Raw genomic sequence first — 12,763 nt, 5'->3', positions numbered from 1 at the left:
TTTCTACACACATGCACACACACACACATACACTTATTTTTCTTTACCATTTAAGTTGCAGACATGATGCCCCTTTCCCTCCCAATACTTCAGTGTGTATTTGCTAAAAACATTCTGGACATTCTCTTCCATAACCACAGCACAAGTCTCAATATCAGGAAATTAACATTGATATAATAGTATAACATCAGATTTTGCCAACTGTCCCAGTGATGTCCACTGAAAAGAAAGTCCTGGATCATGCACTGAATTCATTTGCCATGTCTCTTTCACCTACTTTAACTGCAACAGTTTCTCAGTCTTTCTTTGTCTCCTAACATTGACCAGTTATTTCGTAGGGTGCCCCTCCATCTGGGTTGGTTTCATGTTTCCTCATAATTACATTCAGGTGATGCATTTTTGGTAGAAACATCAGAGAAATGCCGTTGTGTTCTTCTCAGTGCATCATATCAGGAGGCACCAGTAGTTGTACCAACAACGGGGATGCTCATTTGATCACTGCGTCAAGGTGGTATCTGCCAGGTTTTTCTACTGAGGATCTTACCAAGTCTATTTCCCCTGTAAGAAGTCCTCTGATGCAAAGGAGGCAGAATGGAGAATGTTCACTGGTGAACTGCAAACAGTCCTTCAAAACTCAGCTTAAGTGACCTTTGTGTGGATCCCTTGTAAATCTTTGCTTTGTGCCCTATTTCAGCATTTAGCACTCTCTATCACGACCGATGACTTGATGGTAAACCAGCATGATGCCTGGCACATGGTTGGTGTTTATAAATGTCAAATGGATGGATGAAAGAGGTAGGCTAGAGAAGTGGGTGGGTGAGGAGAGATGGAAGAGGGAAAGCCAAGACTGATAGATTTCAAGGAGGCTCTCTCCCTGGTACAGAGAATACCTGCATCTGGAGATGCGGAAGGGTGGCAGCTGCCAGGTGTCAGGACTGGTTCCCTCCACTCCACTGAGGGCAGAGACAGTGTTTCAGGGTTATTACTGGTGATGTGCGTTAAGTGTTGAGGCAAGATTCTAGGGGTCCCTGCAATTAAGGCAGCCATTTCCAGGATTCCTGTCACTGCATCAGGAGAAAGGCATAGGGAAAGGGGACATCCTCCAAAGAAGAGCAAAGGGGGGGGCAAACACCTGGTCACTGCATGACCCACCTGCGCAAAACCCAAGGAGGAAAGGCTGATAAGAGGCTCATCTGCTAGTTATGTCAAGGGAAGTGTCTAAAAGTGAAAAGAAATCCTAGACCAGCGGAGAAGTTATTCTGAACAAGGAGCTACTCGACAGAGAGGATGTACCAGTTCAAATTAAATAGAACGGGAAGATTCTACAAAGGAGACTTGGGGAAGCAAAAGACAAAATGTCAGGACCAAATTTCAAATGGAAAAAGAGAATATATAATTCGATCTAAACCAAAAAATACATATATTTAATCAATATAAATAAGAAAAGTAGACATAAGATAAATGCCTCTGTAAAAGGCAAAGCCTCATATTAAAGCGGAAAGCCAATTGGCTCAGGAAGCTCAGATTTCCTGTCCACTTTGTTTGCTAGGAAAACACAGCAGAGCAGACCATCTGGGGTAATTAATTCCAGGGTAAAAATGTCAGAGCCTGGGTAAACAAAGATTAGTGCCAAGATAACAATGATAAAGTGGAACCAGGAACCAAAAAAAGAAACCAAGTTTCAATAATTCAAAGGAATAGAATTTTGGATAAAATTCAGAAGATTCCAGGGACAAACTTATTCTGCCATTGGCTAACTTGTGAACAACAGAGGGTTCTTACTCTTTTATATTTCAGAGTATCTCAGGTTTCAAATCAATTTCTGGAAAATTTCTCCAAAACAAAAGGAAAGATGTGTAAATCACATATTTAAAAAGGGCTCCCCTCCCCACCAAAATGTTTCCCCTTAAAATTCTATTTGATACAACCCAAAGCCACCAAATCTGAAAAGGTTAAAATAACTGTGCAGAGGTAACTGGCCCACACAGTGTTGAAGCTCACCTTGGCAAACCATGCTTTAAATGGTCTGTTGCAGAAATGTCCAGAAAGCATGCAGAATAATTTGGAAGCAAAAGTTTAAGTCTGAGCTTCTCAGACACCTCCCCCTTCCTGTCTCAGAGCTAACTAATGACATTCCAATGTGTAGCCTCAAAAAACTACCGGGAATAGAATCTCAGAAATATCAAAAGAAAATGTTTTTTCTTCCCCTACAGCTGCAAAAAAGCAGATTCTATTCCACAATATTAGGCTAGTTTCGATAAAGTCGTAAGTGGAAAATATTCACTAAAGCATCAATCTCTGAGTCTCCCATCTTCTCTCAAAATATTTGCAAACCATATATCTGATAAGGGGTTAATATTCAAAGTATTTAAGGAACTCCTTCAACTCAAAAGCAAAAAAACAAATAGACCAATTAAAGAATAGGCAAAGGGGAACTTCCTTGGCAGTCCAGTGGTTAAGACTCTGCGCTCCCACTGCAGGGGGCACGGGTTTGATCCCTGGTTGGGGAACTAAGATCCCAGATACCACACAGCAGATATCACCTCACAACTGTTAGGAATGGTATTACTAAAAACAAACAAAAGCTAAGTGTTGGCAAGGATGTGGAGAAACTGGAACTCTGGTACAGTCTTGGTGGGAATGTAAAATGATGCAGCTGCTATTAAAACAGCACGGAGGTTCCTCAGAAAATTAAAAATAGAAATTAAAAAAAACATAATCCAGGGCTTCCCTGGTGGCGCAGTGGTTGAGAATCTGCCTGACAATGCTGGGGACACGGGTTCGAGCCCTGGTCTGGGAAGATCCCACATGCCACGGAGCAACTGGGCCCGTGAGCCACAATTACTGAGCCTGCGCGTCTGGAGCCTGTGCTCCGCAACAAGGGAGGCCGCGATAATGAGAGGCCCGCGCACCGCAATGAAGAGTGGCCCCCACTTGCCGCAACTAGAGAAAGCCCTCGCACAGAAACGAAGACCCAACACAGCCATAAAAAAAAAAAAAAAAACATAATCCAGCAACCCCACTTCTGCATATTTATCCAAAAGAATTGAAATCAGGATCTATATTTGCACGTTCATGTTTGCTGCAGCATTATTCACAATAGCCAAGATGTGGAAACAATCTAAATATTTACTGACAGATGAATGGATAAAGAAAATGTGGTATACATATAATGGAAGTTTATTCAGGCTTAAAAAAGAAAAAATCCTGCTATATGTGACAACATGGATGAACCTTGAGGACACTATGCTAGATCAAATAAGCCAGTCACTGTGTGATTCCACTCCCACTCACGTTAAGTATTTTTTAAAATAGTCAAACACATAGATGCGGAGACTGAATGGTGGTTGCCAGGGGCTGGGGGGGAGGGGGAAATGGGGAGTTGCTATTCAAGGGGGTATATAGTTTCAGCTATGCAAGATGATTAAATCCTAGAGATCTGCTATACAACACTCCGCCTACAGTCAACAATACACTTCAAGTTTGTTAAGGGGGGTAGATCTCATGTGAAGTGTTCTGACCACAGCAGAAGTGTGTTTGAAAACCAGAGTTGCTCTGTCCACTGCACTCCTGAACCACCCCGGGGGGCAGATGGAGAACCGAGGTGCATTCAACCTTGAAGGGCTTGGAATATGGCTGGACGTGTGAATAGGCAGAGGGCACTGAACCTTGTGCCAGGAGCAGAAGCCAGGAGGGAGGACCCAGTCCAGCATGGACTCGAATAGGACTTGCCCACGTTGGCTGCTTTCCTGCCTCCAAATCTTTTTTTTTTTTTCTTTTTTGGAGGAAAGGACTTGCCTTAGTTTGGCTGGTCATCCTGGGTAGAGATGGAGCTCTGTGAAAGCTCCCTAAACTGGAGGGAAAACAAGCCCCTCCCCCCATGCCCATCCTCTCTCACACACCTTATCACAATTGGGATTATTATTATCATCGTCCCCATTTTACAGGTGAGCTTTAAGCTCAGGGGATTTGTTCAAGGTTACGTATCAAGTTTACAGGCTTGAGCCTGTGGGAAAAAAATGCTGCAGGATCCTTGCTTCACTGTTAAGTCAAATCATCTTTAGCCCATTCTCCATTTACGTTTCCTAGTAAAATTGAGTTCCATAGGCCACATAACAGAATTCCAGAGATTAGCCTTAAAAAATGTAAGTCTTCATAATTAACAAAAGGAGCCTCAGAAAGATATGGCAACATTCCCTCTCTCCTGCGGACGATGTGGAAGGAGAGACACTGTTCTGCATTTTAAAACCAAGCCAAGGGGAATTCCCTGGCCGTACAGTGGTTAGGACCCCGCCAAGACAAACAAAACAAAGCCAAATAATCTAGTCGGACAAGGTATTAAATTAAGATCTTTCTCAAGAATTGATATTGGAGATTTGTATGAATGTTTGGAACTGGTAACTCATTTCTTCTGTTTTCTGTTAAAATAAATCTGCCCTTGTAAGTATCATTTAAACAGGGGGGTTTTGTAAGTCTTCTAAGACTTTGGAAGTTGTTGCCATACCTCATAAAAACTACCTCTTAAAAAACTGTCATACTGATTGGCTGCTGCTATATGGGTTGAACTGTGTCACCCCAAAGATGCTGAAGTCCTAACCCCCATCCCCTGCCCTGTACCTGTGAATATGACCTTATTTGGAAATGGGGTCTCTGCAGATGATCAAGTTAAAGTGAGGTCATTAAGGGTGGGCCCTAATCCACTATGCTAAGGGGAAATTTGGACACAGAGACAGACACACAGAGGGAAGGTGATGTGAAGACGTAGGGAGAATGTCATCTACAAGCCAAGGAACACCTGAGGCCGCCAGAAGCTAAAAGAGGGGCCTGGAACAGATTCTTTCTCACAGCACTCAGAAGGAACCAACGCTGCTGACATCTTGGTCTCAGATTTATGACCTCCAGAACTGTGACACAATAAATTTTTGTGCCACTCAGTTGGTTACAGCAGCCCCAGGAAATGAAAACTGCTGTCCTGAATAGAGTATAACCATTACTGTAGTTCCTTATCAGTCAGATATCTGTTAAAACAAGACAGTATCACTACACATTTTTCTCCTCTTCCCCATGCATGGTAGAAAAAATAAAAACCCTCAAATAACTTGAATCTGTTTCATTTAAATGGACAGCCCTGATCTGATAACAAGTCCAGCATGCTTCCATCCCACCACAGCTGCACCAGGGCACAGCTACCTGTTTGTTTTTCTTCTGCAGTTAACCTCTGCTCTTTCCTATTGGCTGCTCTTCTCATTAATTTGTAAGTGCTCTTTTAAAAATTAGGTTCTGTGGACAAAGAATGTCGCCTGCAATATCAGTAAACAAAGGATGTTGTGACCATCAAGTCATGAGCCCCTGCAGCTGCCCAGGACTGCTCACCCTGAGGAGAGTCAGGATGGAGAAAAACAGGATACTGGTCGCTAGTTAAGATGCATATCAAAGGGATAATTTCAATAAGCCCAGACTCTTGCATCTTCCCATACACAGAAAAGTGCTAAATTCATTAACTTGAGATGTCTGTTTTTTTAAAAAAGTTAGCAGTAATCTTTTGACGTTCGATTACCTGTTTTGGGTTTTTCTTTTCTCTTTCCTTTTTTTTTGCAAAAACTGCTATATATCCTGGCTCCTCCCTTACCTCTTTGGACCAGTCCCTCAGAGCTATCTGAGAAGCTGTATCCTGGGCTTAAGTCCTCAGTAAGTCTGCTGAATAAACCATAATTCTCAACTTTTAGGTTATGCATTTTTTTTCAGTTGACAGTCCCTTATGTCTGTTTTAGATGTTGCAAATATTTTCTTCCAGCCTGTCATTTACCTTTTCTCACTTTTTTAAAGGTATTATTTTTCATAGATATTTAAAATTTTTATGTAGCCAAGTATAGTAACCTTTTCTTTTATGGCTTTCTCCATTCCAAGATCCCCCAAATCTCCTTTTTCCCCAATATTTTTTAGTTTTGTTTTTTATATTTAGGGATCAGACTTCATTTTTTTCCAGTTAGATAGCTATATGATCCAGCACCGTTATTTTTTTTTAATTGAGGTATAACTAACCAGCACCATTAACTGAATAATACAACCCCTCCCAGTTGTGAAATGCCCCTTTTATCATAAATTCCTAGAGGCATGGGTCTGTTTCTGGCCTTTATTCACATTCTGACTTCATCTGCCTTTCTTTAGCAACAGGCCACAGAAATGCATATGCAAAAATACAGGAATGGCCCAGATGGTGGCCAAGTGTAGAACGAAGGCCTGCCTCCTGGGGGTTACCACTTGGTCCTCTGCTGCTGTGCAAAAATGCGGGGGGCCAGAGCTTCCAAGTTTTCAAGAGGTGCTGGACATCCAGATTTCTATATGAAGTCTTGTTTTGAAAGTGATGGCAATTAATTTTTTTACATTTAAAAAACATTAAGTGGACAAAATATATATGCAAATTGAAAGCAGTCAGTTCTGTTCCAGATGCTGAAATGTGTTAACGCAGAGTAAGGCTGGACTGGGTCTGGGTGTCCACTCCAGCTCTCTCCACTGCTGACCCTAAGGAGCAAAGGAGGAAGACTGATGCAGCAGCTCCGGAAACCTAGGTTATCTGTGGCCACCCCCTGGGAAAGGCAGTAGTGTCGTGCCTCATCTCACCTCTCACCCACACGAGTTGATGATGCGGTTAATGGTTTGCTCCGCAACCAGGAAGTCAGCATGGGGGGAGGGCTGGTACCATCAGTCAAGTTGGGCCTCCAAGGCCCTGCTAGCCTGAGTGATACAGAAAGGACGCAACGCGAGGTGCTGGCCAAGGATAGAGCAAGATTCTGGTCCCCCCAAACAAGCTGCAAAGTGATATCATCTCCTTTCTAATAATAGTGCAGCCTTCCTGGATATCCAGCTTAACACTGTTTAATCAGCAAAGGAATGGCAACGGACAGAGATCTCCAACTCTCACAAGGAGGATAAGATCTGCTGACAGCAAGGACAACTCACATCTAGAACTTCACGTGCATTATCTCACTGTCTTTCACAATGACCCCATGAGGCAGGCGGCATCAGGACTGTTCTTGCCTCTTTCAGAAGACGAAACCAGCGCCAGGGGCAATCAGAATGGTTTTGAGATGGCTCTAGGATAGGCAGGAAGAATGAACGGGAGAATAAGGGACTGCAGGCCCCTTCTCCTTCCCAGTGTCCATCTCTGAAGAATCATTTGCTCACTCAACAAATTCTTACTGAACACCGCCGATGGGCTAGGTACTGTTCCAGGCCTTGAGAATACAGCAGTGCACAGATCCTGGGTATTACTCTTCCCTTTACTCTGAACTATGACCCAGACTGGCCTTTGCTCTATTCTTCTCTGGTTGGAGCAGTGACCTCAGGCCAACTTTTGCATTTTGCTCCGGAGTCCTTAGTTGTTTCCCTGCTACTGGTCACTTCCTGGAATGCACTGACCCTTTCCAAGAATACATGTTGTGCTGTGCCTGAGGCATAGAAAACTGGCAGACTCAGACCCAAATCCCAGCCATGCCTTAATTTTGACCTATTTTTAAAATATGTTTCAGACACATCACACAATAATCCCTGTGGGTGCCATTCTGAGAGTGGGCCTGGTACATCAGGTTTCTCTTGAAGCAGGAAACTTGATTGCCTGGAGGGGCAGGCAATCTCTGGGGCATGTTAGATCAACATTTTCTTCTCGTTATTTGTCCTTCGCCGACATCTTTTTCTCTATGCCCCCATCTTTTGGGTTATGTGTCTAGAAGCAGGAACAGGCACTAGATATATGCAGGGCAGTCCCACCAGCTCTACAGGCTTCAGACCCCATCAGTTCATGTTCTGCAGGCAAACATACTCTTCCACTGACTGTAATTGGTAGAACTGCAGCCCCTCAAAAAGATACGTCCAAGTCCAAACCCCTAGCACCCGTGAATGTGACCTTACTTGGAAAAAGGGTCTTCACAGATGAAATCAAGGATCTTGAGGGACTTCCCTGGTGGCAGAGTGGTTAAGAATCCGCCTGCCAATGGAGGGGACACGGGTTCGATCCCTGGTCCTGGAAGACCCCACATGCCATGGAGCAACTAAGCCCGTGTGTCACAACTACTGAGCCTGTGCTCTAGAGCCTGTGAGCCACAACTACTGAGCCCATGCGCCACAATTACTGAGCCCATGCGCCACAATTACTGAGCCCGTGTGCCACAACTACTGAAGCCCACACACCTAGAGACCGTGCTCTGCAACAACAGAAGCCACAGCAAGGAGAAGCCCGCACACTGCAACAAAGAGTAGCCCCCGCTCGCCGCAACTAAGAGAAAGCCCACTCGCAGCAACGAAGATCCAACGCAGCCAAAAGTAAATAAATTAATTAATTGAAAAAAAAGGATCTTGAGATGAGATCATCCTCAATTAGGATGAGCCCTAAGAGTCCAACGACATAGATTTGGTGTCCAACAGTGTCCTTGTAAGAGACAGAAAAGGAGCACACAGACAGACAGAGGGGAGAAGGCCACATGAAGACCCACGTGCAGACGAGGCAGAGACCGGATTTGTGCTACTCTAAGCCAAGGGATGCAAGGACTGCCGGCAGCCACCAAAGGAGAAAGGCATGGAATGGATTCTCTCTCAGAGCCTCCAGAAGGGACAAACCCTGCCAACACCTTGATTTCAGACCTCTAGCCTCCAGAACTATGGGAGAAGAAAGTGCTGTTGTTTTAAGCCTCCACATTTGTGGTAATGTTTTATGGCAGCCCGAGATCAGAGACCCAAGTTGCTTTCCCCCTGTGAGCCAGGACTACCATGGACAGCTTTCCTGAGAGTGTGGCCTTCATTCCTTGCATCTGGGGCCTTGGCAACAGTTCTCAGGTGGCTACACGGTGCCCAGAGGCAGGTGTCTGTTCACCAGCAGAAGAGACCTGGGGCCCCTTGGGAGGTGCTGGGTTCTGCAGCTTTGGGAGGAGTGGGATTGACGTCCTCGTCCATGTCAGATCGGTCTGCTCCGACCTCAGCTCTTTCTTCCTGCCTGATCCAAAAGCTGCTTTCTAGCTGTTCTTCAGCAATTTCTAGTTCTTCTTCTGTTTGTAAAACAGCCACGGTTTCCCGGGGTAAGTGTGAGGAATAGAGTCCAAATTTGGCTTTACAACCAAACATCGCCTCATATGGACTTTGCTGCAAGGAAACATCAAAGGCCTGATTCCTCCCCATCTGCATGAATCGCAGGCCTTCGGCCCAGTGACGTGAACGGTTACTCTGCATCCAGGCACTTAGCATGTTCTTGACATCACGGCTTGCTCGCTCCAGGGAGCCCTGGCCTTGGCCAGGGTGGTACTTACCAGGGACAATCTTTAGGTCTGGCCATACCTCATTGAGCTCATTGACAACCTGGTTTGTGAACTCCAAGCCACTGTCAGATTCTAACATGGTGGGTGTACCAAGAACTGTGAAAATATCCAACAGGACAGCGACCACCTCATGGGCCTGTTTGGCTTTTAATGGCCGTAAAATAATAAACTTGGTCAAGTGGTCCTGGTAATATAAAATAAACTTGAACTCACCATCAGCATTTGACTGCATGTCAAGGATTTCAACTTGGCATCTGGAGTCAATGTCCTTAAATGGGATGGGCTTGGGTGCGAGCCCTCTCTTGGATACTGGGTTCTTCTGGTGGCACTGTTTACACAGAGTCAGATATAAGACAATGACTTCTTTGGTGACATTCCCATATTTTCCTTGCAGCTCCTTGAGCATGCGCGTCCGCCCGCCGTGGCCAATACTGAGATGTGTGTCGTGAAGAATATCAAACAGCTCTTCCTTGTGTACGTAATACCGTATTCGATCTCGTTCTCTGTGAGTAGCCTCTATTAGTTTCTCTGTGCCTTGTACAGAGATCACGTCATATTTTGCTGCACGGCGATAATCACGTGATGACTTCCTCCCCTTCTCCTTAGCTTCTTTCACTTCCTTTATTGTTTGAAAGTACTTTTCTTTGGAAAATACCTTGCTGTTGTAACTTTTGCTTTCCACTAACTTTGTCACGCTGATGAGAAACTTTTCTCTCATGTTACTTATCTCCTTTTCCATTTCACTTGGATTTGAAACACCAGGGGGATCATTTCCAGCTCTCTGTGGCATCATGGAGAACTGTAAGAAGGATCCTAAGAAAGGCAGAAAGAAACAGAACAAGGTTAAGTTTGCTGATATTCCATCTGGAAGACTTTCCCTCCAAAGTTCCTCATTAACTCTTTCATCTGATTTTTGAACACATGGAAGAAAGATTACTAAGGTAATGGTATAAAGCAATAACAGAATAAAGATAACTAGAGGGACTTCCCTGGTGGCACAGTGGTTAAGACTCCGTGCTCCCAATGCAGGGGCCCCGGGTTCAATCCCTGGTCAGGGAACTAGATCCCACATGCATGCCGCAACTAAGAGCTCGCATGCCACAACTAAGGGGCCCACCTGCCGCAACTAAGATCAGGCACAACCAAATAAATAAAGAATAAAGATAACTAGAGGGCCCACTGGGCCCATTCAAAACCAGAGAATGTCAACAGAATTTTAAATCAGCAAGATATATATACAAATATGTAGCAATTTTTGACTTTAGGCAAACAGAGTAAATAATAAAACTGTTAGCTCAAACAGTGAAACCTAATTAACTTGTCTTTGCTAACTGAAAAGGAGAGGATAAATGGAAATGCCTACCGCAATAATAGGCTGATATCTCATCCTCCATTCCTTTTAAAATAATACAAATGGGAGAACGTTGCTAGAAGAAACCCACATAACAATAGTAAATTGTGAACTTGAAGTTAGCACCAGAGAGGGCTTTTTAGCTTTCCCACAATCAACTTAATTTCTTGTGGCTGAAGAGTCAGTCCTCATTTTAGGAGACTCAAGGAGAACGCAGTGGGATTTTTTTGGGCTTCTTTTGGCCGCACCACATGGCTTGCAGCGGGGTTGGGGAGGGAGGGCGGGGGGAATCTTAGTTCCCTGACCAGGGATCGAACCCGGATCCCCTGAAGTGGAAGCGTGGAGTCCTAACCACAGGGCGGCCAGGGAATTCCTGGGATATTTTTAAATGGTGGTTTTCCCCATCGATTGTACACAGGATTAGTAAATGAAGACAAGTCCTTACCCTGAGACCCTGGCTTCTTGCAACTGTCCAGCATTGTGTCCCTGCTGCAATCCTTCTGAGAGGCCTCTTGACACTTCCAATCTCTGGTCACATCCTCAAATGTCACAGCCTCCTGAAATGATGCCAGCTGCTGCCACAGGGGCGGTTCTGTCTCGGGTCTTGGGCTAAGGAGTAGCTGCAGCAGGACTGGGAAAGAGACAGTGGAGGTACTGGGAACAAAGGCGCGCCCACATGCATGACTGAATGTCAGTCACGTGAGTATTACACAAAGAAAAGATAACAGAGGGAGAGGAAAGGTCTCATGTCCAGCAAGATGAGTCCAGCTACGTGGGTGAGGAAGAGGGGTTTTGTCCTCCTGGGAGGTCTGTAGGCCTGACCTGTTTTGACACTGCCTGAGCTGGAGCCCACATATTTCCAGAATGAAGCAGAGAGTCCAAGAGAACTTGAGCATTCCAAGGCTGGGAGACACTTTCAGATACAGGCCTGATGGTTCTGAACAGGGCCTGTTTCCAGAAATGAAAAGATTACATCTAGGGACATAGAGACATGTCAGGAGATTATCATGCCAAAGAGATACCCGAAATGGAGTCCACACTCCACCAAGATTGGAGAATTCCTCCGGAAGAGAACTTGATACTCAGGTGTCTAAACCGAGGTTCCTTAGTTAGAACAACTCTGGAACACAGGATGGTGATGAGGCCAGGGGAAGAGTTCATGTGATGATCACAGGAATTCCAATATCTTAGGAAAACAAGATCCCCGAGATGCCAACCATCAGATGAAGAGCTGAGGGGTAGGGCAGAATCCTGAGAAGCAGAGAAAGATGGAAACATTTTTTTAAATATATATATATATTTTAATATTTATTTATTTGTTTGGCCGTGCTGGGTCTTAGTTGTGGCACACGGGCTCTTGGTTGTGGCATGCATGTGGGATTTAGTTCCCTGACCAGGGATGGTACCCGGGCCCCCCACATTGGGAGCGTGGAGTCTTAACCACTGGACCACCAGGGAAGTCCCGATGCAAACAATTAAAAGCTCTGAGCAAGAGTCTCAGTTAAGCTGAGCCTGCTTCCAGATCTTGAATGTCCTCCACTAAAAAGGCTTCGAATTCCCTCGACTGGCATCACTGGTTAACCATGGAACATTCCTGATTCTAAAGACACTGCTGACTGTAAAACCACTGACATAATGACAATTTTCCTTTGAGAGGAAAAACTGAGGCCCTGTATTAAATGAACATATCCAGATTATTTTTTTTTGCCACGCTGCGCGGCATGCGGAATCTTAGTTCCCCAACCAGGGATTGAACCCGTGCCCCTTGCAATGGAAGTATAGAGTCTTAACCACTGAACCGCCAGGGAATTGCCCACACATCCAGATTTTTTAAAGGTGAAAAATATGCATTTCAGGATCGAAGAAACAGAATGTTTATAATATGCTCTTTAAGCCTGAGCTCAAGACCCTCGGTGCAAACTGACATTTTTAAAGGCTCTGAGAAGTCCTGCAGTAAATAAACCAGTCTGTTTCATCCACCAGTCCCATATAATCATTGACATGGGGCTTTGTTTCCCAAGGAATATGTATTATCATCCCACAGTCCTTAGAAGAGACTTGAAACCACAAGATAGTCAATGGGATCCAGGAGAAGCACCTTCCAGAC

General features: G+C 44.7%; 1 protein-coding gene across 1 annotated transcript; it reads right to left on the bottom strand.

The window, feature by feature from the left end:
• KRBA2 (KRAB-A domain containing 2) lies at positions 1–11,351 on the bottom strand (the record flags this gene model as incomplete). Its single annotated transcript, XM_007166612.2, has 2 exons — positions 1–10,118; positions 11,102–11,351. Coding segments are annotated over 2 exons (1,506 nt in total), but the record flags the coding sequence as incomplete, so codon positions are not given.
• Between the last annotated feature and the right edge of the window lie 1,412 nt (positions 11,352–12,763).

The sequence above is a fragment of the Balaenoptera acutorostrata genome, chromosome 20 (genome assembly GCF_949987535.1).
Source record: "Balaenoptera acutorostrata chromosome 20, mBalAcu1.1, whole genome shotgun sequence".
NCBI classification, from domain to species: domain Eukaryota; kingdom Metazoa; phylum Chordata; class Mammalia; order Artiodactyla; family Balaenopteridae; genus Balaenoptera; species Balaenoptera acutorostrata.
Note: the sequence above shows the minus strand (reverse complement) of the source record. Positions and strands in the feature narration are given on the sequence as shown.